This window comes from Odontesthes bonariensis, chromosome 18 (assembly GCF_027942865.1).
Source record: "Odontesthes bonariensis isolate fOdoBon6 chromosome 18, fOdoBon6.hap1, whole genome shotgun sequence".
Lineage (NCBI taxonomy): Eukaryota > Metazoa > Chordata > Actinopteri > Atheriniformes > Atherinopsidae > Odontesthes > Odontesthes bonariensis.
In genome coordinates, this window is record NC_134523.1 from 31,761,690 (window position 1) to 31,789,290 (window position 27,601).

Sequence of the window (27,601 nt, forward strand, 5' to 3'; positions counted from 1 at the left end):
CCGGACTGTGTTTGAAATGTCCCACCATTTTACGACACTTGGCAAGTGCAGCATCAAAACCCCCTTCTCGCAGTGACATTACAATCGCTCTCTGTACAACATGTGCAACACACGGCAGATGCTCGAAGGGCAGTATCCTCCCTGCGGCCGCCATATTAGGAGCGCTGTCTGTTCCAACAGAGCAGATTTTGTCAACTATCCCCCACAGATTAGCGACCCCCATATACTGCCTAGCACAGGCTTCTGCAAAGTGGCGTTCTTCTGTTTTCATCACACCTAACGGCAGACAAAGTACATCGGCCTACACCCGAGCTAAAATATCAAGGTAAAAGTCATCACAGTTTGCTTACCTATTTTGATCCAGTTCCCAACCCAACTTTGAGAATAGATTAACGGCGATATTTTTTATATCGCCCGATAAGACTCTCAAATTATTGCAGCACGTTAACGCCGATAACGGCCCACCACTTATATATATTATATATATATATGTATATGTATTCTTACATAATATATATGCCAGTATGTATATGTGCGGGGCGGTCGGTGGTGTAGTGGGTTAAGCAGCCACCCCATGTACAGAGGCTACAGCCCTCGCTGCAGCTGGCCCCGGTTCCAGTCCCGTACCGGACGGCCCTTTGCTGCATGTCTTTCCCCTCTCTCTGCCCCCTGATTCCTGTCTCTCTCCAACTTTCCTATCCATTAAAGGCATAAAAAGCCCCAAAAAATATTTTAAAAAAAATTTAAAAAAGTATGTGTATTTATCTCCCTTATGAAAGCAGAGACATTGATGATAAAGAATCGCTTCGCTCGGTCAATGACAGAACTAAATGCCACGCTTTGAGTATTTACACTATTTATGTTCTCTTTTCAGTAGCATTCTCATGTATAGAATCCCTTTCTTGTCCTTATTTTAAAATGATTTATTTTGTTGCTCCAATTTATCTATTGATAACAAACTGCAGCTTGGGTTTGGTCAGTGTTTTTAGCTCTGCTGTCTGTTATATAATGTAGATCTGTATCTCCTCAACTGTACTGATTGTCAGAGTTGATTGACTCTAAATGTTATCCTAAAAATGTCATCTGTAGCACACTGAAGATTTAAGTTTTTTTCTCCTCCTGGTTCCCCCCAGGCACACAACCCCTGAGAAGTTCTTTGTTGAGGCCTGTGACGAGGGAGCAGATGCTGTGCTGGCAATCGACAGGGTTTCCAACGAGATGACCCTCGCAGGTAGAGTGTAAACACATGCAGCATTTCACCGATACTACAAAGACAAATGTGTTCATTATGTTCACTTTTCATCTTTATTAAGCAAAGCTGCTCTTTTCTTATGAGTTAAATGAGTGTTCCTCCATATAAAACACAGATTCTTAAAGACTCATACAGTAAATACCTTACACATATGTATGTCTATATGTGTATACATATCTCATGGTATATTATGAACAATTTGTGTTAAGTTCTGTGGCCCTGTGATGGACTCCCACCTGTCCAGGTGTACCCCGCCTCTCCCAATGACAGCTGGGATAGGCTCCAGGCCCCCCCGCCCCCGCAACCCTAAATCAGATTAAGCGGGTATAGAAAACAGATGGATGGATGGACCCATGGTCCAATCAAAAGTTGTAACTACCCGATTATCTCAGACTCATGAATACCAGGAGCACGGCCTGCAGGAAGCAGTGCATCAGTTTACTTCTACACTTGCTTAGCTCTAATTTCAAACCACATGTAATTTAGTCAAGGGCACATTTGGATTTTGCACCTTTTACATGTGACACAATCTTATACTTGTGTGGTTTTGTTAACTAGCTAATCTCTACAAAATGTTTCACGTTTTTAATCTAGTCACCCGTTAGCTATTGATTGTCAGAACTCTCCTGTAAAAGAGGTCTTGAATCTCAGATTTCATGAATAGATTTTGAATTTTCAAGACAGCAAAATGCTGAGAAGTCAGATTCTTGACTTTTGAAAACCACAAGTCCTAATTGTTGTGCTCCTCTCACAGGTAAAAAGGACATTCCTCCCTCAGCCGTCACCAGGCCCATCTGTGGCATCATGGGAACGGTTCGCCTGGTCGCAGGTACTAACCAGAGTATCAGAGTATTGTGCTGTCCTTATTCTATTCAGCATGTCTTTGAGCCTTTACAGTTAAACAATTGAGACTGACAACATCCTCCACGCAGGGATGTACCTGATCGTCATCACCAGGAAGAGGAACGTAGGCAGCCTCCTGGGCCATGCTGTGTGGAAGGCTGTCGACTTTGATGTGATCTCTTATAAGAAGACGGTGCTGCATCTCTCAGAGATACAGGTCAGCAAGGCAATTTACTCAAGAGCCACAGTGGATGACAAGAAAAGAAAAGTCTTTATTTTGCAGCTACCTCAAGTGGGATTAAGAAGGTGACAGAATGTTATTATTAAAAGGGGTTGTAAATGTAGGAACTCGTCAAAAAGTTCAGAATTGGAGGAAACCTCTGATAAGAATTTTAAAAGAAGTCTTCCAGGACTTTTTTTCTTTTTTTTCCCCCTTCTATTCAGTTCCTCACTTTTCGGGACCCCCCTTCGGATCATATTCGGAGATTATTGTTGATGGTGCTGTTTGATAGTTCAGTAGACTGTCAGGCAGGTGGCAGACAATCAGCCTCTTGGAGTGACTCCTCGGATCGTGCTGTCTAAGTTCACTGAAGCAAGCAGCACATTATTAATCTGCTGCTGCCAATTTTTGGTGTATTAATTGAAAAAGCTGATTTGTGTGGAAACTGTTACTGGTGATTTAACATTGTGTATTGCGATGTTGTAGCTTAAGGATAGAGGTGTAGCATTAAATTGATGAGATGCAGCTAAACTATAATGAATCCAGACAGTCTTGCATTATGGTCCTGACTGTCAATGATGTTCTGGACACTTCAACTTCAAGGCTTCTCTCATTCACAGGCAGAGAGAGAGGTTAGCTCGGGAAAAAAACATATTTGTGTAAACTACTAATTATCAGAGAAATGAGTTGTGATGTGGATCTTCTGTGGAACTTCATGTCACCCTGAGAGTTTGATGAAAATCTCCAAAAATAAGAATTCACAATCTTACCTGTTCCATAGAATTAATTTTCACCGACTAAAGAGTCAATGCACCCGACTGTCTGCCTGCAATCTTATAAAACAGTGTTCACACAAATTAGTGCACATTCAGTGCCCATGTTTCAAAGTCTATAAACACAAAGACCTTTGAAAGATAACCGCAGCGTCCAGACTGTCGCTCTGCTCTAATAAAATCCTGATTTTATAACCGCAGCCTCATCTCACCATTCTGTGCTTCCATGTAGCATGTTGTGTGAACACGGCCTGAAGAGTGTCTGAGGTGTGCACATTCTCACCAGACATACACCATTTTGTGCACTGGACATGGTGCACAAGTTTGTGTTGGTAGATCTGTTTTAGAACACAACGTATGAGTGTATAGTTCCCAGCTCTCTGTAAAGTCTCAGTTTTTCTGAAAGCTAAGTGTATTTTCCTCCTCCAGTCTCAGGAGAATAAGACCTTCCTGTCGATGATTACCAACGTGCTGACCACAGATGGCTTCTACTTCTGCACTGACTTTGATCTGACGCACACACTGCAGCGACTGGCCAACACCAGCCCCGACTTCCAGGAAATGAGTCTACTGGAGAGGGTGAAACATCCTTTAAATTGCCTGAATATAAGTTCCCACAACATACAAGTGCTCATTGCAAATAAGATACTGACACTGATAACTAAATGGGCCCATTCAATTCAATTCAGTTTTATTTATATAGCGCCAATTGACAACAACGTCATCCCAAGGCACTTCAGTGATATAGTCCAATTCAAGCCAATTGGAATCCAATTCCTTCTGATACAATCATAATCCAATCAACTCAAATTAGGTTCCAGATCAATCCAATTCATGCATTCAAAGCCAAATAAAAACAAGTAGCCTAGAGCAAAGTGAGAAGAGGTGCATCATGGGAGCTCCCCCAACAGTCTGGGCCTATAGCAGCTTAACTATGGGATGTTTCAGGGTCACCTGAGCCATCCCTAACTATAAGCTTTATCAGAAAGGAAAGTTTTAAGCCTGGTCTTAAAGGTAGAGAGGGTGTCTGCTTCCTGAAGCCAAACTGGCAGCTGGTTCCACAGAGAGGGGCCTGATAACTGAAGGCTCTGCCTCCCAAACTGGCAGCTGGTTCCACAGAGAGGGGCCTGATAACTGAAGGCTCTGCCTCCCAAACTGGCAGCTGGTTCCACAGAGAGGGGCCTGATAACTGAAGGCTCTGCCTCCCAAAGTGGCAGCTGGTTCCACAGAGAGGGGCCTGATAACTGAAGGCTCTGCCTCCCAAAGTGGCAGCTGGTTCCACAGAGAGGGGCCTAATAACTGAAGGCTCTGCCTCAGTTTTGGATGACTAATAAATTCGTCCATATTTTTAAAAATGAGAGCAGCACCTTCCAAAGTGAACTGGTCTGATTAGGAGAGATGTCATCTGGTTTTCCCCAGATTGATTGAGAATCTTCATCAAAATGGGTTACATAAATAATTGGCAGCATCCAGCTCATGGTAATCCTACCAGCCTGAATAAGGGCAACTGGACTTGAAGACGTTTCACCTCATCTGAAAGGCTTCTTCAGTTCTGAGCTGGATGGTGGGGAGTGTCAGCTTATAAGCAGAGAGGGTGATTCCAGTCACCTGTGTCACTGCCCCCCCTGACCAATGTGCATGTTGTTGGAGTCATCATCACCTCTGAACTGTCGACCTTTCTCCCTGCCAATGCTGCATGGAGGTGCTGGGAAGCTGATACCTGAGGCTTCCTCCTCTGTTCAAAGATGCTTTTTCCACTTTAGCATAGATGGCTTCCTCGGCTCCTCTCTCAAACCACCTGTCTTCTCTGTCCAGAATGTGGACATTAATGTCCTCAGAGTGTCCCTTTGCCTTCAGATGGAGGTGCCCTGCTGGGTCTGGCCCTGAGGAGGTGGGGCTCCATGTTCTCGTGGAGCTGTTGTTGCTCTCTGCTACAGAGAGGTCTGCACACTCCTGGCTGCGCTGCAGACACCACACCACTCAGTTTGTGTTTGGCTGTTTGGTCCTTTGGGTGAAGCAGTCTCTGTCTGAGGGGGTTCTTGGGTTTGAAGTGCACTGGAATGTCATGTTTCCTTAAGATCCTTCTGAGTTTCTCTGAGACTCCTGCCACATATGGAATCACAGTATGTTTGCGTCTCTTCTTCTGAGCTTCTCTGCCAGTGTGCTTTGGTCCATTTGTCTTTGCTGAGTTGACAAAGGCCCAGTTTGGGCATCCACAGGTTTGCAGAGCTTTCTTAGTGTGCTTTTTGTTTTCCCATCAGCCTCAGTAGGTTCACTCTCAGTCCAGGGGTGCAGAGTTCTGATGTTACTCTTGTTTTCCATCAGCCTCAGTAGGTCCACTCTCAGTCCAGTGATGCAGAGTTCTGATGACAGGCAGTTTGTGTTCCAGGGGATGATGTGAGTTTAGAAGCGGGTACTGGTCTGTATGTGTGGGTTTCCTGTAAACCTCTGTGTCCCAAGTGAAAGAGCATCTTGTATCTTTGACCATCTGTGTGCTTGAGCCTTGGCTTTCCTGATCATTAGGGAGCACTGCAGTAAAACCAGAACCAGAACCTAGTAGCCCTGATGAAAACTTGAAAGCATACAACCTGCACATCCATGCTCTGTCCTTCTGTGCTGTGCTTCCTGTAGAGCAGGCTATCAGACTGCTAACCTCAGCAGTTACAGAAGTGTCATTATACTACACCTGTATGAAAGTCCTGTTCCTTTGCTGGTTGCTTCACTCCACTGGGGGATTTTTCAAAAATCACTTGTCTTATATACGACTGTCAGGACAAAGTCACAGTTTCAACATTGTTATTTCTACTCCCATTATCAAGATATTTTTTTAAAACTATACGTCTAGTTTCTGCTAATGTCATGTGAACACCCTTCCTGGTTCTGGTTCTGATGGCCACCCTTCCTGAGTCTGATTCTGCCAGAGGTTCTTCCTGTTCAAAGGGAGTCGTTTCTCTCCACAGTCGCCTCAGGCACGCTCAGGACGGGAGATTGGACTGAAGACAAGTTTTGGTGCAATCTGTTGGTTTCCTTAGCTAGGAAAGTGTTTTTGAATTGGCTCTATATGAATGAATTGGATTATTTTGAATTTAATGAATTGGATTATGATTATGATGAATTGGACTCCAGTTGGCTTGAATTGGACTGTATTATTGAAGTGCCTTGAGATGACATGTGTTGTGATTTGGTGCTATATAAATAAAACTGAATTGAATTGAAAAGCCATAAATCAGTGTCAGTCTTGGGCAAAATTGGGAAATGATTTTAAAACTTTCACCAGATGAATTTTAGATCTTCAAACCTTGTGGTCTTTTCAGTGGAAGTCTATGGCAAAGCCAACAAATTGGAAGTGAGCTCATATGTCAGCATCTGCTTCAGGCATCGTCACCAGACCGTGTAGGGCCTTGGCTTTCCCACATGAAGTTGTTAAGAGTTCAGAAATCTGGCGGGCCTTGTCATTGAACATTATGACTGAGATGCATTCACCATGGAGGAAACGCACCCTACCAGCATCACTTAGGGTTGCTGTATATGCTCCAAGTGTTGGGTTTCCTTTGACTTCTTTTCTCACTGTCCACGTCAGAATTTGTATCGTTTGCTTAAAGCAAAGCTTTTAATGGGATCAGATCAAGTTGTTCGAGTCTGTCTTGGTGAATTACTTCAGGTTTTTCATTTTTTTTTTTCAAAGTTTCTGCAGGTGCCCTTTCTCAGTGCTGAAAACGGCTCTGTATTTTCTGAGGATATTCATCTTCAGTGTGAACAAGATAGCTGAAGCTGAGAGACAGACTGGTTGAGGTTTTGGATTTGGGGCATTTGCTGGTGGATACATAAAAATACCAATGGTCCCTTTATACATAAAAACAAGCCATTATTTAAGATCTTGTTGTTAATATTCCAACTCTTTTTTCCAGACTTGATGTTGTCAGAACAGCAGCAGTTGGTCTCCGGTCCTGACAATGCAAGTGCTTTCAGATAAAACATGTCCGGGTCCCAAAATGCTGAAAAAAAGTTCTCTTGGAACAACTTTCATCTGGCTATTGACTTCATAATTGGTTCATTCTGTTTGAATTTATCTTTGACAGAGTGTCCAGACTTCTTTGGAAATGTGGTTGTATTAATAGAAAACACAATTATAGCAGTTATATATCAATTATTTCTATTTAGTGGAAGAACATTTGAATCAGTTATTTCATCATTGCAATTTAAAGGTATTATTCATGTGATATGTTGTGTTGATGTGTGATGATGTTGGTTGCTTTGTGATGTGCAGGCAGACCAGCGGTTTGTGTGGAATGGGAACCTCCTGAGAGAACTGGCTGGGCAGCCGGAGGTACCTCATCTGTCTGTTGACCTGTGGCACCATTCTTCTCAATGTTTCTGTGATCATTTTCTAACCTAACCACCTCTCTTCCACTGTAGCTTCATAAGTTTGCGCTGCCTGTTGTTCATGGATGTATCCTTTATACAGACGTCTCATAATTTCACATTATTCGAATGGAACGTCTTTGTTTTTCTGCACAGCGCTGAAAATTAGACAAGGTGATGAAAGATGAGACTGCAAGTAAAAGCATCATAATTATTAAGATAATGAATTAAATCGGGCTCTTTGAGTGATGATGTGTTAAATCTGAAGTTTCAAGTTGGTGGTGTTCATCAGAAAAGCAGCTACACCACAGGGGAGCTAATTCTGCTGACTAGTGAGCCTGTCTACTCCTGAGTCAAATACCATGTTGAAGTCTGCTCCTAAAAGCCTTTCTTTAACCCTCCTGGTCCAGTCATTGTCATGAAGCCATGTCGGATAAACGGAAAGATTTTTGAGTGGATCCTCATTTCCAGGAGAAGCTGCTTCCGGGCGGGTGTCAGATATTATGTTCGAGGTAAAACCCAAAAGCGTTGTCTTTGGTAAATAGCATGAAGTGGTGTTTCCTTACATTTAGCTGATGGAGAGCAAAGGAGCAGACGGTGAACCCATTTTCAGCAGTTGGATTGTAGCTTCTCTTGCTCTGTTCAACAGTAGCAGGAGGTGGAGAGCCTCCACCTCCAACTGACTTTACTTCTGACTCTGCTGAACAGTTTTCATTGTCCTGCTGTCTCGGCAGGCATCGACTCTGAAGGCCATGCCGCCAACTTTGTGGAGACCGAGCAGATAGTTTTGTACGAGGGAGCAAAGGCCTCATTTGTACAGGCAAGTTTGATGCTGCATCTTTTTTCTTTAAGATCATACATGCCTTCCTGCACTGCTTTTGATTTAAGCGTATTTAAATTGTGGTACATTGAGTGGTACAAGATTTCAGTAACTTCTAAACAAAAGCCTTCTTTTTCATCCCTAGACACGTGGCTCTATGCCCTTTTACTGGAGTCAGAGGCCCAACCTGAAATACAAACCTAAACCTGTGATCAGCAAAGCCATGAATCATGTAAGAGCATCCATCTGCGTGAATCTGTTTTGTTTTTGAATAGTTTCAGTCAAAGTCGAGCTAATCGTTTGAAAACTTTGCATAGATGGATGGTTTCCAGAGGCACTTTGACTCTCAGCTTCTCATCTATGGGAAACAAACTATCCTGAACCTGGTGAGATTTCCCTCTTCATTACTCATTGAGCTCAAACACAAGCACTGAGAAGGCTTATGAGACTAACTTATCTATTCCCTTTTCCAGGTGAATCAAAAAGGCTCAGAGAAGCCTCTGGAACAGGCCTTTGACAAGATGGTGTCTGGCATGAGCAACATTATGCTCCAGTGAGTGTTGTTCACAGCTTGCTTTGTCTGGTTTTATTTTCACTGAGTACAGTCACTTATGGTTTCACTTATTGCATATAGATGAACAAGGTTAATAACTCAGAGAGGAGGTAATCATGGAAAAGGCTTATATTCATCTGCAGATCCAATAACCAGTCAAGTGGGTGCTGTAGATGTACACACCTCTCTACCTGTTCACCAGTGGGAACAGAGTAGCCACCCATGTGTAAGCAGCATCTGATCAGAACATGTACTGCTCTCTGTCCTTAGTTACATGGCCTTTGACTTTCACAAAGAGTGCAGTCACATGAGATGGGAGCGCCTTCAGATCTTAGTGGATGCTGTCGCAGAGACACAAGATGAATACAGGTAACTTCATTCCTAGCTGTTCTTGGCTTACCTGAAGTGGGACACTGTGATCCAGTCCTGAGCCTTTTCTCTGTGTGCAGTTACTTTATGGTGAACTCGGAAGGAAAGATCGTGACCCAACAGAGAGGTGTCTTCCGCAGTAATTGTATGGACTGCCTGGACAGGACCAATGTCATTCAGAGCCTGCTGGCCAGACGTTCTCTACAGTCTCAGCTTCAGGTATTTACCACCACTCTACTGCTGAACCTGTTGAAACAGCAGAATAACCCCAAACAACTGTCACACATAATCACCTGAAATGTTAAAGAGAATCTGTGGACTTTTTCTTCAGCTGGGCTTCATAAACGTGATACAAAGAGACTTTCACAGCTGGAAAAGCACTTTCACAGCTGGAAAAGCTCTTTCACAGCTGGAAAAGCACTTTCACAGCTGGAAAAGCACTTTCACAGCTGGAAAAGCTCTTTCACAGCTGGAAATGTATTTTCACAGCTGGAAAAGCACTTTCACAGCTGGAAAAGCTCTTTCACAGCTGGAAAAGCACTTTCACAGCTGGAAAAGCTCTTTCACAGCTGGAAAAGCACCTTCACAGCTGTGAATGTACTTTCACAGCTGGAAAAGCTCTTTCACAGCTGGAAAAGCTCTTTCACAGCTGGAAATGTATTTTCACAGCTGGAAAAGCTCTTTCACAGCTGGAAATGTATTTTCACAGCTGGAAAAGCTCTTTCACAGCTGGAAAAGCACCTTCACAGCTGTGAATGTACTTTCACAGCTGGAAAAGCTCTTTCACAGCTGGAAAAGCTCTTTCACAGCTGGAAAAGCACTTTCACAGCTGGAAATGTACTTTCACAGCTGGAAAAGCACTTTCACAGCTGGAAATGCACTTTCACAGCTGGAAAAGCTCTTTCACAGCTGGAAAAGCACTTTCACAGCTGGAAAAGCTCTTTCACAGCTGGAAATGCACTTTCACAGCTGGAAAAGCACTTTCACAGCTGGAAAAGCTCTTTCACAGCTGGAAATGCACTTTCACAGCTGGAAAAGCACTTTCACAGCTGGAAAAGCTCTTTCACAGCTGGAAAAGCTCTTTCACAGCTGGAAAAGCACTTTCACAGCTGGAAATGTACTTTCACAGCTGGAAAAGCACTTTCACAGCTGGAAAAGCTCTTTCACAGCTGGAAAAGCTCTTTCACAGCTGGAAAAGCTCTTTCACAGCTGGAAAAGCACTTTCACAGCTGGAAATGTACTTTCACAGCTGGAAATGTACTTTCACAGCTGGAAAAGCACTTTCACAGCTGGAAAAGCTCTTTCACAGCTGGAAATGCACTTTCACAGCTGGAAATGTACTTTCACAGCTGGAAAAGCACTTTCACAGCTGGAAATGCACTTTCACAGCTGGAAAAGCACTTTCACAGCTGGAAATGCAGTATTGAAGTATTTAAGTGGTTGTTTTTACCTAGTAAGTTATGAATTATAGCAGCTGACCCACAGTGGGTTTTTTTAAACTTTAAACTGATCAATTGTGTTATTGGTTTAATCTGTAATGGTTATTGGTTTGACAAAAAAAAATATAACATCTAGTTTAATTCCTTTAGGGTGATGGTAGAAGTTCAATTGAGTCTGCACTGCAGACTCTGCAGTGATTGGCTGGTGGCGTGGCTCATTTACATACAACTTATAGTTGCCAGCGCAGAGACAGAGCCGCGAGCGAGCAGAGAGATAGAGCCGAGCGCGAGCAGAGTGAGCCGTTCCAGCGAGCAGTTTGTCAGAGTTGAGCGCGTGTCCGAGCACCTATGAGCGAGCGTGTGTGAGATTCATACGCACACGCTTAAAATTATTGTTCCTTCAGATAGATCTGTCTCCTCAAATCAGTGTCACTGCGCGCTCAACCTGGTGGCACAAAGATCACGCCATAGAAAAGCACTTTCACTGCTGGAAATGCACTTTCACAGCTGGAAAAGCACTCTCACAGCTGGAAATTTCGAGGGAGCCTTATGCAAATGTTACAGTTTCCTTTAATGACTCTTGGATGAGGATGCTTGATGACTATTAAGCGCCCAGTATAGTTGCTGTGATATTAATGACGTCACGGTTTCGTGCCGGCCATTTATAGTGGCGTGAGTCGTTGCGCCAGTAGTTGCAATCTTCTCCGTCACAGAGGTGTTGCTGCTATGTGAAGGTTACCGCTAACTACTCTACAACCACGAAAGTGGAGAAGAAAACAATGCCCCTGCAGCACTGGCATCAATGATCAGCATTCTCACATCTGTTTACATAACAACTGATGAGCCTGCAGAAGTTGAAATTTCAATAGGCATGATGATGCCCATCTCGCCTCCAAAGTCTCCTTACATCATGTTCCATGTGTTCTCACCATTATAGTCTGATATAGTACTTAGAATATTGTTATAGGACTTTTAAGTGTATTGTGTTACCCTTTTTTTGTTTGTTAGTTATGAAATAGTGTGCTTCAGTGGACACATTATCTTCCATCATATTTATACATCTCGCTTCAGTTACCTTCCCTCCTGTGTGTGTGTGTGTGTGTGTGTGTGTGTGTGTGGCCTTGGGTTGCACTGCTTTGTTGTTTTTATCTTGTAAAGCTCCATTTTTTTTTTGTATGAAACGTGCTGTATAAATAAAGTCTGATTGATTGATAAAGTTACAATGTAAAATTCCTAAAATCTCCACTGCTCAGCAGGTTGAAATTACAACGGCAAAAAGTATAGATCCGAATTTGTCCTTTAAATCACGTCAGAAGCATAGTTTCCAAATGCAAACTATTGAGACTAAAGAAATGATTTGAATGAAGAGAAAAACAGGCTGGATGTAAAGGATGAGCATGTTCAGATGATGTCTCTCATGCTACAGGCTTCTGCCATCTTTGCGGTTCCACTTTGTGTAGTTCTGCTTCTGAAGACTTTTACAGACCTGAATGTTATTGACAAGTAGAAATGCTCTCCATCTACGTCCACAGAGGATTGGGGTTCTGAATGTTGGTCAGCGCATTGAAGAGCAGGCTGATTTTGAAAAGATCTACAAAAACGGTAATAACCTGTAAATGCTGGACAGTTGGCATGGGTTGTGTGATCAGTGAAAACTGCAGAGCCTTTATGTGACCTCATGCTCTCTGTGTGTGCTCTCTAACCAGCATGGGCTGACAATGCCAATGCATGCGCTGTACAGTATGCTGGAACTGGAGCCTTAAAAACAGACTTCACCAGGTACAGTAGTGTAACATCCTTTAGCACCGTAACGTCTGCCTGAAATACTGACAACATGGCCCAAGTCTCATCAGTTCTTTGCTTCATCAGAACAGGCAAGAGGACCAGATGGGGGCTGCTGATGGATGGCTGGAACTCCATGATCCGCTACTATAAAAACAACTTTTCTGATGGCTTCAGACAGGTAACTCTCCGTAAAACCTCATTTCAATCCAGTTTGGCTGTATATGGTGCCAGTTCACAGCTAAAGTCTTCACAGATGCAGCCCAACTGAATTAAATGCAGTTCTACTCCAATACAGGTTGAGTCCTTTTAATCCAAATCAAATCCAGTTCATTAAAATCCTAATTTCACTAGTAAGGACCATGCCACAACAATGGGAATTTACTGATTTAATAAAGAGTTACGAATAGAGTGGATGACCTTGAGCTTTCTGGATCGGTTCATTTGGGTGTCTCATGTGATTGCTCAGGGTGGGGTTACAGTCTCAGGAGTTTGATGATCTGAGCCAACACACACACACATACAATTCAATTCAAATTCAATTAAATTCAAAAATACTTTATTTATCCCAGAGGGAAATTAAATGTTGATGTAACTCAATTAAATCAAGGAGTTATTATAGATGCTGATGGCTGTGGGCAGGAAAGATTTCCTGTAGCGGTCCGTTTTGCATCCAAACTGAAGAAGCCTTTGACTGAAGAGACTCTGTTTTCCAATAACAGTCTCATGGAGAGGATGTTCAGGGTTGTCCATAATTCTCTTGATTTTATGCAAAATCCTTCTTTGCATTATTGTCTCCAGAGGTTCCACATTCGTCCCCAGAACAGAACCAGCCTTCTTTATCAGGTTGTTGAGTCTTTTTAGGTCCCTGGTTCTGATGCTGCTGCCCGAACAGATGACGCAAGAGGAAATGACGCTCTCAACAACAGACTGGTAGAATATCTGCAACATCTTGTTGCAAACCTTGAAGGACCTTAGCTTCCTCAAGAAGTACAGTCTGCTCTGTCCTTTCTTGTAGATGGCTTCACTGTTGTGTCTCCAGTCCAGTCTGTTGTCCACATGAACACCAAGGTATTTATATTCCTCAACCACCTCCACTTCTTCTCCCATGATGGAAACAGGGTTTGATCTGACCCTGTTTCTCCTGAAATCTACAATCATCTCCTTTGTTTTGTTAACATTCAAGATGAGATGATTGTTCCCACACCATGCCACAAAGCGGTCCACCAGCTCTCTGTACTCAGCTTCTTGTCCATCTCTGATACACCCGACAACTGCAGAGTCATCTGAATATTTCTGTAGATGACAGGAGTCTGACTTGTACTGGAAGTCTGAAGTGTACAGAGTGAAAAGGAATGGTGAGAGTACAGTCCCCTGTGGTGCTCCTGTGCTGCTGATCACCTGGTTAGACACACAGTTCTTCAGTCTGACAAACTGTGGTCTGTTTGTCAGGTAGTCATTAATCCAGGTGATTGTTGAGGCCTCCACCTGAGTCTTCTGGAGTTTCAGACGAAGCAGATCAGGCTGGATTGTGTTAAATGCACTGGAGAAATCAAAGAACATGATCCTCACAGTGCTGCCTGCTTTGTCCAGATGACAGTGGGTTTGTTGAAGCAGGTGTATGATAGCGTCTTCAACTCCAACTCCATGGCGATAAGCAAACTGCAGGGGGTCCTGATATGTGCTGGTTTGCTTACACAGGTGGGTCAACAGGAGTCTCTCCAGGACCTTCATGATGTGGGATGTCAGGGCAACAGATCTGTAGTCATTGATGTCTGAAGGGTGAGTTTTCTTTGGTACCGGAACCAGACAGGATGTCTTCCACAACAGTGGTACCTTCTCTTGGGTCAAGCTAAGGTTGAAAAGGTGTTGCAGAATCCCACAGAGCTGCTCTGCACAGGCCTTCAGAACTCGGGGGCTGACACCATCTGGACCTGCAGCCTTGTTCCGGTTCAATTCAATTAAATTCATTTTTAATAAGATAGCGCCAAATACAACAAATGTCATCTCAAGGCACTTAGATAGTAAGTCCAATTCAAGCCAATTGGAATTCAATTAATTAATAATAATCATAATTCATAAAAGTCTCTCCAACTGCCTCTTCACCTGACTTCTAGAAACAGAAAAGTGGGAGGGGGAGGCAAAGGGGACAGCAGCATCTCCTGATTGGGTTGAAGACAAACTAGTGGAAGCAGAAGAATCCATGACTGAGGTGGAGGTGGAGATGTTACAGGAAAGCTGTGGGTCAGAGGAGGGTGGGATGTCTCTTTGGCTGGGAACAGGAGGGGAGGATGGTGAGCTTGTTCCTGAACTGAACCTGTTGAAGAATGTGTTCAGCTCATTTGCTCTGTCCAGACTTCCATCCATCCGATCCTCCCTCTGCTTGAGGCCTGTGATCTTCTTCATTCCTGACCACACATCTCTGATATTGTTCCTCTGCAGTTTACTCTCAAGCTTCTTTCTATACACCTCCTTGCTCTCTCTGATCTTGACTTTGAGCTGCTTCTGTATACTCCTCAGTCTCGCTCCCTAAAGGCTCTTTTTTTCTTGTTCAATAGTTCCTTTAGCTCACTGGTGATCCAGGGTTTGTTATTAGGGAAGCATCTCACTGTTCTGGTGGGGATGGTGTTGTCCACACAGAAGTTTATATAGTCTTTTTTTTATATTCCCCATCCCTACTGCAGTTGCTTCCAATAAAAAGTAGAAGAGATTCTTATATGCTTTGTGTCTGTGGCGGATGGCTTCATGGATTCATCGGATCAGAGGAATCTGCCTGCTCCACTTATTGGATAGATGGAACTGTTCAAACTTTCCTCCTCCATGGTTTCCTTACAATAACCTGAGCTGCAGCTGACGGGCAGTGATGGTGCAGACAGTGTCCTCCGGGGAAGTAAAACTTCCTCAGGTGCTCAGCTCCGTGGCCTCACAGCAGAGATTCTGGGTGTGAATCTGGGTGTGGAGGGGGGACGTGGGGCTTCTCTTCTGCTACTCTGGCTTCTTTCTGAAAACATGCATGTTAAGATAAGATTTTCTCATCACAGTAACAGCAAGATGCAAGACAGCAGGTGACCAAAAAACATCAAGTTGTGATAACAATATATCGAAAGATCATAATAATAAAAAATGAAAACATTTAGCAATCTTTGGAAAAGTAAAAAGGGTGTTCAAAGGGTCCCGTGTGAGGAGAGATGGAGGGGCCGTGCTTTATCACCATGCTTCAGCCTCCTCTGAAGGATCTCTGGATTTAGCTCCCTCTGAATCCTCCTGAGCTCCCCTTTGTCCCCTGATCTGAAAACCCTCTTCTTCTCATGAAGCAGGAAACACCGAGCCCTGTGCGTGGGAACAGTGATGCAGGACATCAGGGACTGGGGGGTGCAGTCTGTGTAATCACAACACAACAGTGTGTATGACGTCACTGGCATGCGCAGCATGGAGCGGCGGGGAAATGCTTACAGTTATGGTGATAACACCAGAGCACTTCCTCTGCAGGTCCCATGCCTGGATGCTAGCTCCGGCTCTTCTGTGTTGTTAGGGAGAGATCTTACTTTTCCCATAATAATAGACGGAAATCATCTCCTGTTTCCCCAGCCCTTGGTTCCAGCTCTGTGTCCCCTACAGCTCCAGAGGGATTTCAGGTCTCCCTGGGGGGCACCGTCGCAGCGCACAGTGTGAACAATGGAGCTGTGGCTCAGTGGATCTGCTGTAACTAGCTGCCACTCATGCTAGCTGCTGATTCTAAACGTACCCTTGGTGTGAGCATGGATGGTTCTTTGTCTCTGTGTGGCCCTGTGATGGACTGGCACCTGTCCAGGTGTACCCTGCCTTTCCCAATGACAGCTGGCATAGGCTCCAGCTCCATCCAGAGGGTTTTTTCTTTCTGTAGGTGACAAACTGAGAAAAGTTATGTTGAAGTCCTACTTTCTGCTGCTGCCTCCACACTGCAGGGATTGATGCAGCTAAAACATGCTTGGCACACGGGTATGAATAGTTTTGGCGATGTGACATTATGTCACAATGTTTCAATTGTTTCAAATGTTATGTTTCAATCCACAATCTCGGGCTGGGTCATATGGGGAAAAAGTCCCATCACAATATTTTTTTATATCAGTCGATATCGATATGTATCGGGTCCATAACTTTTAGCATCCACTTGAACCCTTTATTTTCCACTGTGCTGATTAGTAGCATGTCTTTTGCGATACAATTAGCTGCATCTGTAATATCACGGCATCTCTGACATTTTTTCTCATGCGGCGCTGGATAAAGCAGACTCTGTGGTCTTCTGTTGCTGCTGCACAGGCGTTGTTACTAGGGGAAGATTAGCACTTGTTCCGGGCTGTGTCGGTGAAAGTTAGCATTCTCCAGGCTCAAATGGGTGGCGCTGCTTCAGGTGATGAAACAGATTAGTGGTATTCCCCGTCTTTGTCGGAACATGTGCTCACATAATTTGGAGTGCACACTACTCTACTCACTTTCGTGTGGGACTTAAAAAAAAACGAAATAACCTCCACACCACCGAACTTTTCGGGCCCTTCTTATCAACAATGTCATCCCTTACGCCTCGGGCTGTGTCTTCCGTCGTTTCTTCAGAGGGAGCACTCAGTTTCTGTTTTTATACGGCTGCAGCAGCACAAACACGCCACAACCAGCTGCTGGCTCGGCTCTATTCCAGCCACGTGATTGGTTCAGCGCCGCGCAACTCTCGTTGTCATTGGCTATTCGTATTGTCTGTCAAAAGATGGACGAATGTAATCTATCGAAAAGTATACCAACCATGTGTCATATCTCTATCGAGGAAAAGTTATTCATCGATAGTAGGGGTGAGGTAAATTTCCGATTCTTGGATGCATTGCTATTCGGACGTGGACAATTCTGAATCGATTCACAAACGTCCAAATTTCAATTATTTAAATAAAGTAATACAGACTGTTCTAAAATGCGAAACTAAAGGCTTCGGTATGCTACTCCGTCACTATCCGTCAATCCGACTCTGTGGTCACGCAGAGGCTATTAATTCTTTCAAAGTTCTCCGTCGGGCTGTCGGATACGCAAGGCAGTTCACCTCCCAATCAGTAGGCGGCGCTACGTTAGACGACCCAATCTGGCGACGTCTATGGTGAAAGTGGCTGATTGATTGTTCACCTTCCGGCTCCGTTCCACTCCTCACAGTGAACGATGGCGACCCAGAGAGAAAGACTGTTGTTGGAGTTGGAGCTTGTTGAAATTGAAATGCAAATAATTCTGACCAAATGTTGACCGGCACACAGTAAACTCTTTCAACTATAAATCTAGCTCAGGCAAAAGTAGAAGCTTTATATCTGCTGCAGAGGCTCCGGGGCCCCACAGCTGTGACGCAGCTGGTGGATGCTCAGTCATTGATTAGAAATGAAACGTATCGGCTCCGCTGCCTGCTGGAGTGCAGACGCAACACACATCTGCTGGGATTTAGGGGTTAAAGGGGAACTCCGGGGTATTTGAAGCGCAATCCCATTGCTAGAGGTTGTCAAATACTGATAGTAGGACACAGACTGGTGCAAATCTGCGCTCCCCGTGTGGAGATCGCGCTGTTTGCGCAGCCTGTCATGCGAGGCTAATACGTGGTGGCCAAGGGGCAAGCGCTAACCCTTCCACGTAAAACAACAACTTGCACACAGCAGAAACGTCACACCACTTTATAAACCATCCGACAATAAAGTCACAAGCCTTACCATCAAAACCATATGCATGGTTCTCACATTACTGGCATGGGGACGTTACAAAACAACTTTATAAACAGCATGTCACTTACCGGTTGTTTGTATGCTCGCGCATGTGAAAGCCAAAAAGAGTCGATGGACGATAATCCCATATACAAAACAATTATCTTCTCTAGAAAAACTGGGATGTCTCTTTGGCTGGGAACAGGAGGGGAGGATGGTGAGCTTGTTCCTGAACTGAACCTGTTGAAGAATGTGTTCAGCTCATTTGCTCTGTCCAGACTTCCATCCATCCGATCCTCCCTCTGCTTGAGGCCTGTGATCTTCTTCATTCCTGACCACACATCTCTGATATTGTTCCTCTGCAGTTTACTCTCAAGCTTCTTTCTATACACCTCCTTGCTCTCTCTGATCTTGACTTTGAGCTGCTTCTGTATACTCCTCAGTAACTCCCTGTCTCGCTCCCTAAAGGCTCTTTTTTTCCTGTTCAACAGTTCCTTTAGCTCACTGGTGATCCAGGGTTTGTTATTAGGGAAGCATCTCACTGTTCTGGTGGGGATGGTGTTGTCCACACAGAAGTTTATATAGTCAGTCACACACTCAGTCATGGCATTAATGTCCTCTCCATGTGGCTTACAAAGAGAAATCCAATCGGTTGCATCAAAACAACCCTGTAAGGCTTCTTCAGCTTCATGTGACCACTTTCTAACAGTCCTTTTTGTGACAGGTAGTCTCTGGACAAGGGGTTTATATGCTGAACAGAGAAAAACAAGGTTGTGATCTGATTTTCCCAGGGGAGGTCTTGATTTGGAAATGTATGAATCCTTGACATTTGTGTAAAACAAATCCAATGTCTTGTTTTCTCTGGTAGAGCAGCTGACAAACTGTTGAAAAGTTGGCAGTGTAGCAGAGAGTGAGGCATGATTTAAATCACCAGATATTGCCACAAAAGAATTGGGGTGTTGAGTCTGTATCTGAGCAACAACGGAACTGATGACATCACATGCAGTGTCGGCAACAGCTGAGGGTGGAATGTAAACAGCCACCAAAACAACACTGGTGAACTCTCTTGGCAAATAATATGGACGAAAACCTACTGCCAATAGTTCAATGTCAGGACTGCAGATACGACTCTTCACAGTAACATGTCCTGGGTGACACCATCTGTTGTTGACAAGCACTGCCAATCCACCCCCTTTCCTTTTCCTGCTACTCTTTATATCTCGATCTGCTCGTACAGTCAGGAAGCCCGGCAGAGAGACGCTGGAGTCGGGTATATGATCCTGTAGCCATGTCTCAGTAAAACACATAATGCTACATTCCTGATATTCTTGCTGAGTCCTTATCAAGGCTAAAAGTTCATCCAACTTGTTAGCTAACAATCTTACATTTCCCATGATGCAGGATGGCAGAGATGGTTTGAACTTCTTCTTTCTTTCTCTCCTCTTTGCTCCTGCTCTGCATCCACGACGCCTCCTTTTCAATTCCAGTGGGATTTCTGGCTTCAGTTGTCGAATTATTTCTGCTTTTCCAATGTTATTCAGCTGCTCCCTGTTGTAAACCACCTTGTTGCTATGGTTATGCATCATAACAAAAGAGCAAAATATACAAAAGTATTGGGAAAAATTAATCCAGCTGCACAGCATCCAAGGCAGGAAGGAACAGTTGTCCAAAAAATGCAATTTCTTCCAAGAAATAACAGGAGACACCCCTGAGGAGAGAATGTGCTTGCTGCATGCCACTGAGATTATTGCGGATGTAAGAGTGGTATAGTTGAGATGACCAGCAGCCGAGAATCTGCACAGTCTGGTCGGATATGCCGAGCCTGGAAGCTTTGGAAGCAGCGCCTATACGGAAGGAATGACTGGAATAATGCTCTGGAGGGGTGCCGGATAATGGAAGAATTCGAGGAAAGTGTTAATCGTACTGGAATCTTGTGGCCAGTGTCCTGGGGCCTCATGTACAAAGACTTGCGTGGATTTCCTACTGAAACATGGCGTACGCTCAAACCCAAATGACCTCCAACGTCGGATGTACGAATCTGTGCGCACGCATTAATCCAAGCACATTTCCTTTGTACATCCCAATCAACGTGGAATTGAGCGCACATGTCGGAGCACCCGACTCCTCCCTGTCCACGCCCCTACTTAAATTTGCAAATCATATTTAAATGAGCCCTGCACCTGCGATTCCCCTCGCTGCACGATCAGAAAATAAAGAAAAAAGAATGAATAAGACGGGAAAAAATGAGAACTTTACGGAAAGCGAGATGTCGGTGCTACTTTCTGAAGTGGAGGTGTGCAAAAATGTGTTCTTTGGCACGTTGTCCTCCGGCATAAGCAGCAAACGCAAGAGGAGTGGGTGGGAAAGCCTGAGGCTGTCAATGCTGGGGGGTCTGAGAAGCCTCACAAGCAGAGGTGAAGAAGAAGTGGTCCCACATTAAGGTGGATGTGAAGCGGAGACTGGCTGCCCACCGCCGAAGTGTGACCAAAACAGGCGGGTGGGGGGGTGACCGACTCTGTTTAAACAGAGAGTCGGGGCAACTATGGGTGGCACTGCTCTTTGCCCACAGAGACGATCAGGGGCTTGTTAAAAAGATCTTAAGCTGAAGTTTAACCAGCAAAAAACAGCAAGAAACTAACTTTAACCACTGACTATGATGCTGTGAAGAACTGGGGGCGCACATGCTCAATGCGCGTCACGGGGAATAATATTAGGACAATTACACGAATAAAGTTACTCACCAAGCCAACCATCACCCACAGTGCCAGCTTGTAGTCTGTTCCCAACGATGCTGTTACTCAGAATGTATGAATCGTGCGTTGAACCAGGGCACCTCGCCACAATGTTGGTTAATTGCATTTACGCATCACATATGATCTGTACATCGATCAAATGAAAATGTTTCCTGTTAACATACAAATTCATCATGTGATGGCGCTTTTATAACAATGTGTGCGCAGTCGATAGCTCCGATTACAAAACCGGCTCTCGCTTCAAATTGAGCTTTAATGTTGGCCTGTTCAACTGCATTGTGGGAATTTGATATACGTGGCTTAGATGTGGATAATTCTGTCCCACGCGGCTGGCATGGCTCGGCTCAAGGTTGACTAGCACAGTCCCAATCGGTTGGCCAGCTCCCTCTGGAATTCCCCGGTTGCTATAGGAACCCCAGTGTGCACATCACCTGTGAGCACAGGCAGCGCATGGCTCCTTGCTGTGTTGCGCTCTAACGCCGGCCGCAGCTCTGCGCACAGTTCCAGGAGGATTTCCCTCAAAGCTCAGTCGCCATCATGTGCCAGCAAATCTTCTCTGTCTGCGAACACACGCTCTCTTCGAATTGCACCATTTGCAAAGTCTTATAATACCACTAAAGCAGCCATTGTTTTTAATGGTATGCATTGCACCACTTTGCGCTGCTTTTATATCCACCATTGCAGACAAATGGGTGCGTTCATTGTTTATCAGTATTAATTGTTCATGTGTCTTACATGTGCATATCATAGTCTGAGGACTAATTGTTTTCACATTTATTTATTATAACAGTTTCCCAACATCACCTTAGGTGTCGCCAAATAATCAACAGCTGTAGAAAAGTGCGTACGCCAGCCCTGAAGTTGGCGTGAGGCACCACACATTTCCACGGTCTTTTCACCCTTGATACATCTGATCGTTGACGTGAAAAGGTGCGTACGCACCCTTTGTACATGAGGCCCCTGGTCTTTGTAATGAAGAGTGGATCTAAGGGTCACGCATTTGCAGGTAGCCTGGAAATAATGGATTTGCTCGTGGCTCATAAGTACAGATGAAGGAGTCCAAACGGAGGTGTAGATAAGGTATGAGACTTCTAGTTTAAAAAAAATCCGTTTTTCTTTTTCGGAGTGTGAATATGAATAGAATCAGAGGGGTAAATGGCAATGTTGGACAGACTTGGGTGGAGAGAAGGGTTGTAAGCTGATGTTGCTGGAGCGAAGTCAGAACATTGTAAAAAAACTATCAGGAAATGGCTTCTGAGGTCAGGTCGATGGAGGTAGACGGAGGAAGACGGAGGAAGACGGATCGCGGTGTGGCGATGCAGAGGCTGAGCAGATCTTTAGTGATTGGCAAGCGTCTGGAGTGCCTCCGGTTCTTGTTTGTCCAAGCCTTTGAGAAGCATGGACACTTGTTGACGGGAGATGAGAGGTAAACTGGTTGCCAGTGACCAGTTTAAAGAGGAAAAAAAGGTCAGTTTACAGTCCAAGCATGCCTGGATAGTGGAGGAACGTATTTTGAGAAAGGAGTGAGCGTGAGTGATAAACTTGGAAAGGGCACTTGGTGGGCAGCATGATGCTGTTGGTCTTAAAAGAAATCTGGCCACATGGACAGGGCCTGTTGAGATAGACCCGGTCCAGAGCACCTGCTGCTGTTTTCCTGTGTTTCCTGCGTAGTGTCGCTGGTTTGAAGACGAAGGGTAGTAACACCAAATATTCATTCGATTTAGATTTTTCTTGTGTTCACTCACTTTTGCATTTTGTAAAATAATACAAATAAACAATTATTATCTATATTTTTCTTACTTTTTAGTTCTTACTTTTATTTCTTACATATTTTTTCACACCTGCCTAAAACTTACTGTACATATAAGCATATTATTAAAAAACTCCCGTGCGGCAGTGTATTTTACTGAGATCATGGTCACACATTGAAGTTGCATTCTGAATCAAATCCTTCGTTTCAGTAAAATCAAGCATTGGCTGGATGAGTGTGTTTGATCCCTCCAGTAAAAGTCAAGGTCATGTTAATCTATAGAACACCTTATAACTACCTGGGCTGACCAAAGTGCTTTACATAAAAATCCATCCATCCATTATCTTCCACTTGTCCGGGGATCGGGTCGCGGGGGCAGCAGCTTGAGCAGAGAAACCCAGACGTCCCTGTCCCTGGCCACTTCCTCCAGCTCTTCCGGGGGGACCCCGAGGCGTTCCCAGGCCAGCCGAGAAACATAGTCTCTCCAACGTGTCCTGGGTCTTCCCCGGGGTCTCCTCCCAGTGGGACGGGCCCGGAACACCTCACCGGGGTGGCGTCCAGGAGGCATCCTAACCAGATGCCCGAGCCACCTCATCTGACTCCTCTCGATGCGGAGGAGCAGCGGTTCTACTCTGAGCCCTTCCCGGATGACCGAGCTTCTCACCCTATCTCTAAGGGAGAGCCCAGACACCCTGCGGAGGAAACTCATATCGGCCGCTTGTATTTGCGATCTCGTTCTTTCGGTCACTACCCACAGCAGTATTCCCCCCACCGACTCACGACGTTCTAGTTGAGGTCAGCAGAGCCCCGCCCTCACCATACACGGTGTTGACGGTGCACCGCTTCCCCCCCCGAGCCGCCGGATGGTGGACCAGAAACTCTTCGAGGCCGTCCGGAAATCATTCTCCATGGTCTCCCCGAACTCCTCCCAAGCCCGAGTTTTTGCCTCAGCAACCGCCGAGGCTGCGTTCCGCTTGGCTTGTCGGTACCCATCAGCTGCTTCCAGAGTCCCACTGGCCAAAATGGCCCAATAGGACTCCTTCTTCAGCTTGACGGCTTCCCTCACCACTGGTGTCCACCAGCGGGCTCGGGGGTTGCCGCCACGACAGGCACCGACCACCTTACGGCCGCAGCTCCAGTCGGCCGCCTTAACATTGGAGGCACGGAACATGGCCCATTCGGGCTCAATGTCCCCCACCTCCCCCGGGACATGGTTGAAGCTCTGCCGGAGGTGGGAGTTGAAACTCCTCCTTACAGGGGATTCTGCCAGCCGTTCCCAACAGACCCTCACAATACGTTTGGGCCTGCCAGGTCTGACCGGCTTCCTCCCCCACCAGCGGAGCCAACTCACCACCAGGGGGTGATCAGTTGACAGCTCCGCCCCTGTCTTCACCCGAGTGTCCAGGACATACGGCCGCAAGTCCGACGATACAACCACAAAGTCGATCATCGAGCTGCGGCCTAGGGTGTCCTGGTGCCAAGTGCACATATGGACACCCTTATGCCTGAACATGGTGTTCGTTATGGACAGTCCGTGACGAGCACAGAAGTCCAACAACAAAACACCACTCTGATTCAGATCGGGGGGGCCGTTCCTCCCAATCACGCCCCTCCAGGTCTCACTGTCATTGCCCACGTGAGCATTGAAGTCCCCCAGCAGGACGAGGGAGTCTCCCGGAGGAGCACTCTCTAGTGCCCCCTCCAGGGACTCCAAAAAGGGTGGGTACTCTGAACTGCCGTTTGGTGCATAAGCACAAACAACAGTCAGGACCCGTCCCCCCACCCTAAGGCGGAGGGAGGCTACCCTCTCGTCTACCGGGGTGAACCCCAATGTACAGGCGCACAGCCGGGGGGCGATAAGTATGCCCACACCTGCTCTACGCCTCTCACCGCGGGCAACTCCAGAGTGGAAGAGAGTCCAACCCCTCTCGAGGAGGCTGGTTCCGGAGCCCAAGCCATGCGTCGAGGTGAGTCCGACTATATCTAGCCGGAACCGCTCAGCCTCGCGCACCAGCTCAGGCTCGTTCCCCAGCAGAGAGGTGACGTTCCACGTCCCAAGAGCCAGCTTCAGTAGCCGAGGATCAGACCGCCAAGGTCTCCGCCTTCGGCTGCCACCCAGCTCACAAGGCACCCGACCCCCTTGGCCCCTCCCACGGGTGGTGAGCCTGTCTGAAGGGGGACCCGTGTAGTTTCTTCGGGCTGTGCCCTACCAAGCCCCACGGGCACAGACCCGGCGCTCGCCGGTGGGCCCCACCCCTGGGCCTGGCTCCAGGGGGAGGCCCCGGTGACCCGCGTCCGGGCAAGGGTACACGGTGTCCAATTATTTTATTCATCATAGGGGTTTTATGAGCTGTTCTTTGTCTGGTCCCTCATCTAGGATCTGTTTGCCATGGGTGACCCTACCAGGGGCTTAAAGCCTCGGGCAACATAGCTCCCAGACTCATTGGGGCACGCAAACCCCCCCACCACAGTAAGGTGACAGCTCATGGGAGGGTTGCATAAAAAATAACAATAAAATCCAACAAATACATTTAATACAGAAATTCAGCAAAAGATAAAAACAATCGGGACCCAAAGACAACATTGGTCTCAGCCAGGTCCCAAAGCCTGGGAGAAAAGGTGGGTTATAAGAGAAGTTTTAAAAAGGTCCGGAGTTTCTGACCAACGGAGATGCAGCGCTAACACATTCCACAGTTTAGGCAACCGCTGCATTTAGGCACATCCAGGTAAAGTTTGTTTGCCCACCTCAGAGCTCTGATTGGTCTGTGAACAGGTATGAGTTCAGCTAAATACTCGTACAAATTAAAAAAAAAAACAACAAAGTGTGGCTGTTATGTTGCTTTCAGGACTCCATTGACCTTTTTCTGGGCAACTTTGCTGTGGATGAGTCGGATGGACCCACTCCCCTTCGTGTGCAGAAGGACTGGAAGTTCCTAACAGTGAGTGGCTCTTTGTTTAACTGTTAGTGGCAGCAGCGCTGAAGAAGACTGCTCTAACCAGTGAATGACTGCTCTAACCAGTGAATGACTACTCTAACCAGTGAATGACTGCTCTAACCAGTGAATGACTGCTCTAACCAGTGAATCAGTGCTCTAATCAGTGAATGACTGCACTAATCAGTGAATGACTGCTCTAACCAGTGAATGACTGCTCTAACTAGTGAATTCAATTCAATTCATTTTTATTTATATAGCCCCAAATACAACAAATGTCATCTCAAGGCACTTAGATAATAAGTCCAATTCAAGCCAATTGGAATTCAATTAATTGTAATCATAATTATTCATAAAATAATCCAATTCGCTCATATAAAGCCAATTCAAAAACAATTTTCTAGCTAAGGAAACCAACAGATTGCACTGAAAACTTTTTCTTTTTCGGTCCAATCTCCCATCCTGAGCGTGCCTGAGGCGACTGTGGAGAGAAACGACTCCCTTTGAACAGGAAGAAACCTCTGGCAGAACCAGAACCAGGAAGGGTGGCCATCCGCCTCAACCAGCTGGGGTTTGAGAAGACAGAAAGGGAGGGGGGGGGGCGGCACTGTAACACCATTCAAAGGATATCTGTTGGAACAGGGAAACACGAGTTAATGACCACAATAATGTCACATATACATAAAGAGAGTAAAGTGAGGAAAGGTGTGACAGATGAGGCCCCCCAGCAGGCTGGGCCTATAGCAGCTTAACTATGGGATGTTTCAGGATTACCTGAGCCATCCCTAACTATAAGCTTTATCAAAAAGGAAAGTTTTAAGCCTGGTCTTAAAAGTGGAAAGGGTGTCTGCTTCCCAGAAATTTACTGGCAGCTTATTCCACAAGAGAGGGGCCTGATAACTGAAGGCTCTGCCTCCCAAACTGGCAGCTGGTTCCACAGAGAGGGGCCTGATAACTGAAGGCTCTGCCTCCCATTCTACTTTTAGAAACTCTGGGAACCTCAAGTAAACCTGCAGTTTGGGAACGAAGTGCTCTGTTAGGAAAATATCTTACAATGAGATCTTTAAGATATGATGGAGCTCGGTCATTAAGAGCTTTATATGTGAGGAGAAGAATCTTAAATTCTATTCTGAATTTAACAGGGAGCCAATGAAGAGAAGCTAAAACTGGAGAAATATGATCTCTCCTGTTAGTTCTCATCAGAACTCTGGCTGCAGCATTTTGGATCAGCTGGAGGCTTTTCAGAGAATATGTGGGACAGTCCAATAATAAAGAATTACAGTAGTCCAATCTTGAAGTAACAAATGCATGGAGCAGTTTTTCTGCATCACTCTGAGACAAGATGTTCCTGATTTTAACAATATTACGAAGATGAAAGAAGGCAGTCCTAGAAACCTGTTTTACATGCGAGTCAAATGATAAATTCTGGTCAAAAATAACTCTAAGGTTCCTCACTGTAGAACTAGAAGCCAAGGAAATACCATCTAGAGTAACTATATAGCTAGACAATTTCTCCCTGAAGCGCTCAGGTCCAAAGATAACGACTTCAGTTTTGTCTGAATTTAGAAGCAGACAGTTCTGAGTCATCCAGGTCTTTATGTCTTTAAGACATGCTTGTAGTCTGACCAACCTATTGGGTTCATCTGGTTTAATAGATAAGTACAGCTGAGTATCATCAGCATAGCAATGGAAATTTATGCCATGCTGTCTAATAATGTTACCTAATGGAAGCATGTATAAAGTGAAAAGAATCGGTCCAAGCACAGAACCCTGGGGAACTCCATGACTTACTCTGGTGTGTGAGGAAGATTCTTCATTTACAAGAACAAACTGAAATCTATCAGATAAATATGACTTAAACCAGCCTAATGCAGTTCCTTTAATCCCAATAACATGTTCAAGTCTCTGTAATAAGATACTGTGATCGACCGTATCAAATGCAGCACTGAGATCCAACAGGACAAGCACAGACACAAGTCCGCTATCAGAGGCTAAGAGGAGATCATTGGTAACTTTCAGCAGTGCAGTTTCTGTGCTATGATGCACTCTGAAT

General features: G+C 45.3%; 1 protein-coding gene across 3 annotated transcripts in view; it reads left to right on the forward strand.

Annotated features, from left to right (window-relative positions):
• sacm1la (SAC1 like phosphatidylinositide phosphatase a) overlaps positions 1 to 27,601 on the forward strand; it is a 53,499-nt gene that overhangs the window by 22,044 nt on the left and 3,854 nt on the right. For all 3 annotated transcript variants that reach the window (XM_075450175.1, XM_075450174.1, XM_075450176.1), the window contains 17 exons: positions 1,134 to 1,231; positions 2,007 to 2,081; positions 2,185 to 2,312; positions 3,518 to 3,667; positions 7,356 to 7,415; positions 7,505 to 7,538; positions 7,861 to 7,962; positions 8,185 to 8,270; positions 8,416 to 8,502; positions 8,588 to 8,656; positions 8,744 to 8,823; positions 9,094 to 9,192; positions 9,273 to 9,411; positions 12,164 to 12,233; positions 12,338 to 12,410; positions 12,501 to 12,594; positions 25,462 to 25,554. In XM_075450175.1, coding sequence (XP_075306290.1) covers positions 1,134 to 1,231; positions 2,007 to 2,081; positions 2,185 to 2,312; positions 3,518 to 3,667; positions 7,356 to 7,415; positions 7,505 to 7,538; positions 7,861 to 7,962; positions 8,185 to 8,270; positions 8,416 to 8,502; positions 8,588 to 8,656; positions 8,744 to 8,823; positions 9,094 to 9,192; positions 9,273 to 9,411; positions 12,164 to 12,233; positions 12,338 to 12,410; positions 12,501 to 12,594; positions 25,462 to 25,554 — 1,537 coding nt within the window. The remainder of the gene's footprint in view (positions 1 to 1,133; positions 1,232 to 2,006; positions 2,082 to 2,184; positions 2,313 to 3,517; positions 3,668 to 7,355; positions 7,416 to 7,504; positions 7,539 to 7,860; positions 7,963 to 8,184; positions 8,271 to 8,415; positions 8,503 to 8,587; positions 8,657 to 8,743; positions 8,824 to 9,093; positions 9,193 to 9,272; positions 9,412 to 12,163; positions 12,234 to 12,337; positions 12,411 to 12,500; positions 12,595 to 25,461; positions 25,555 to 27,601) is intronic.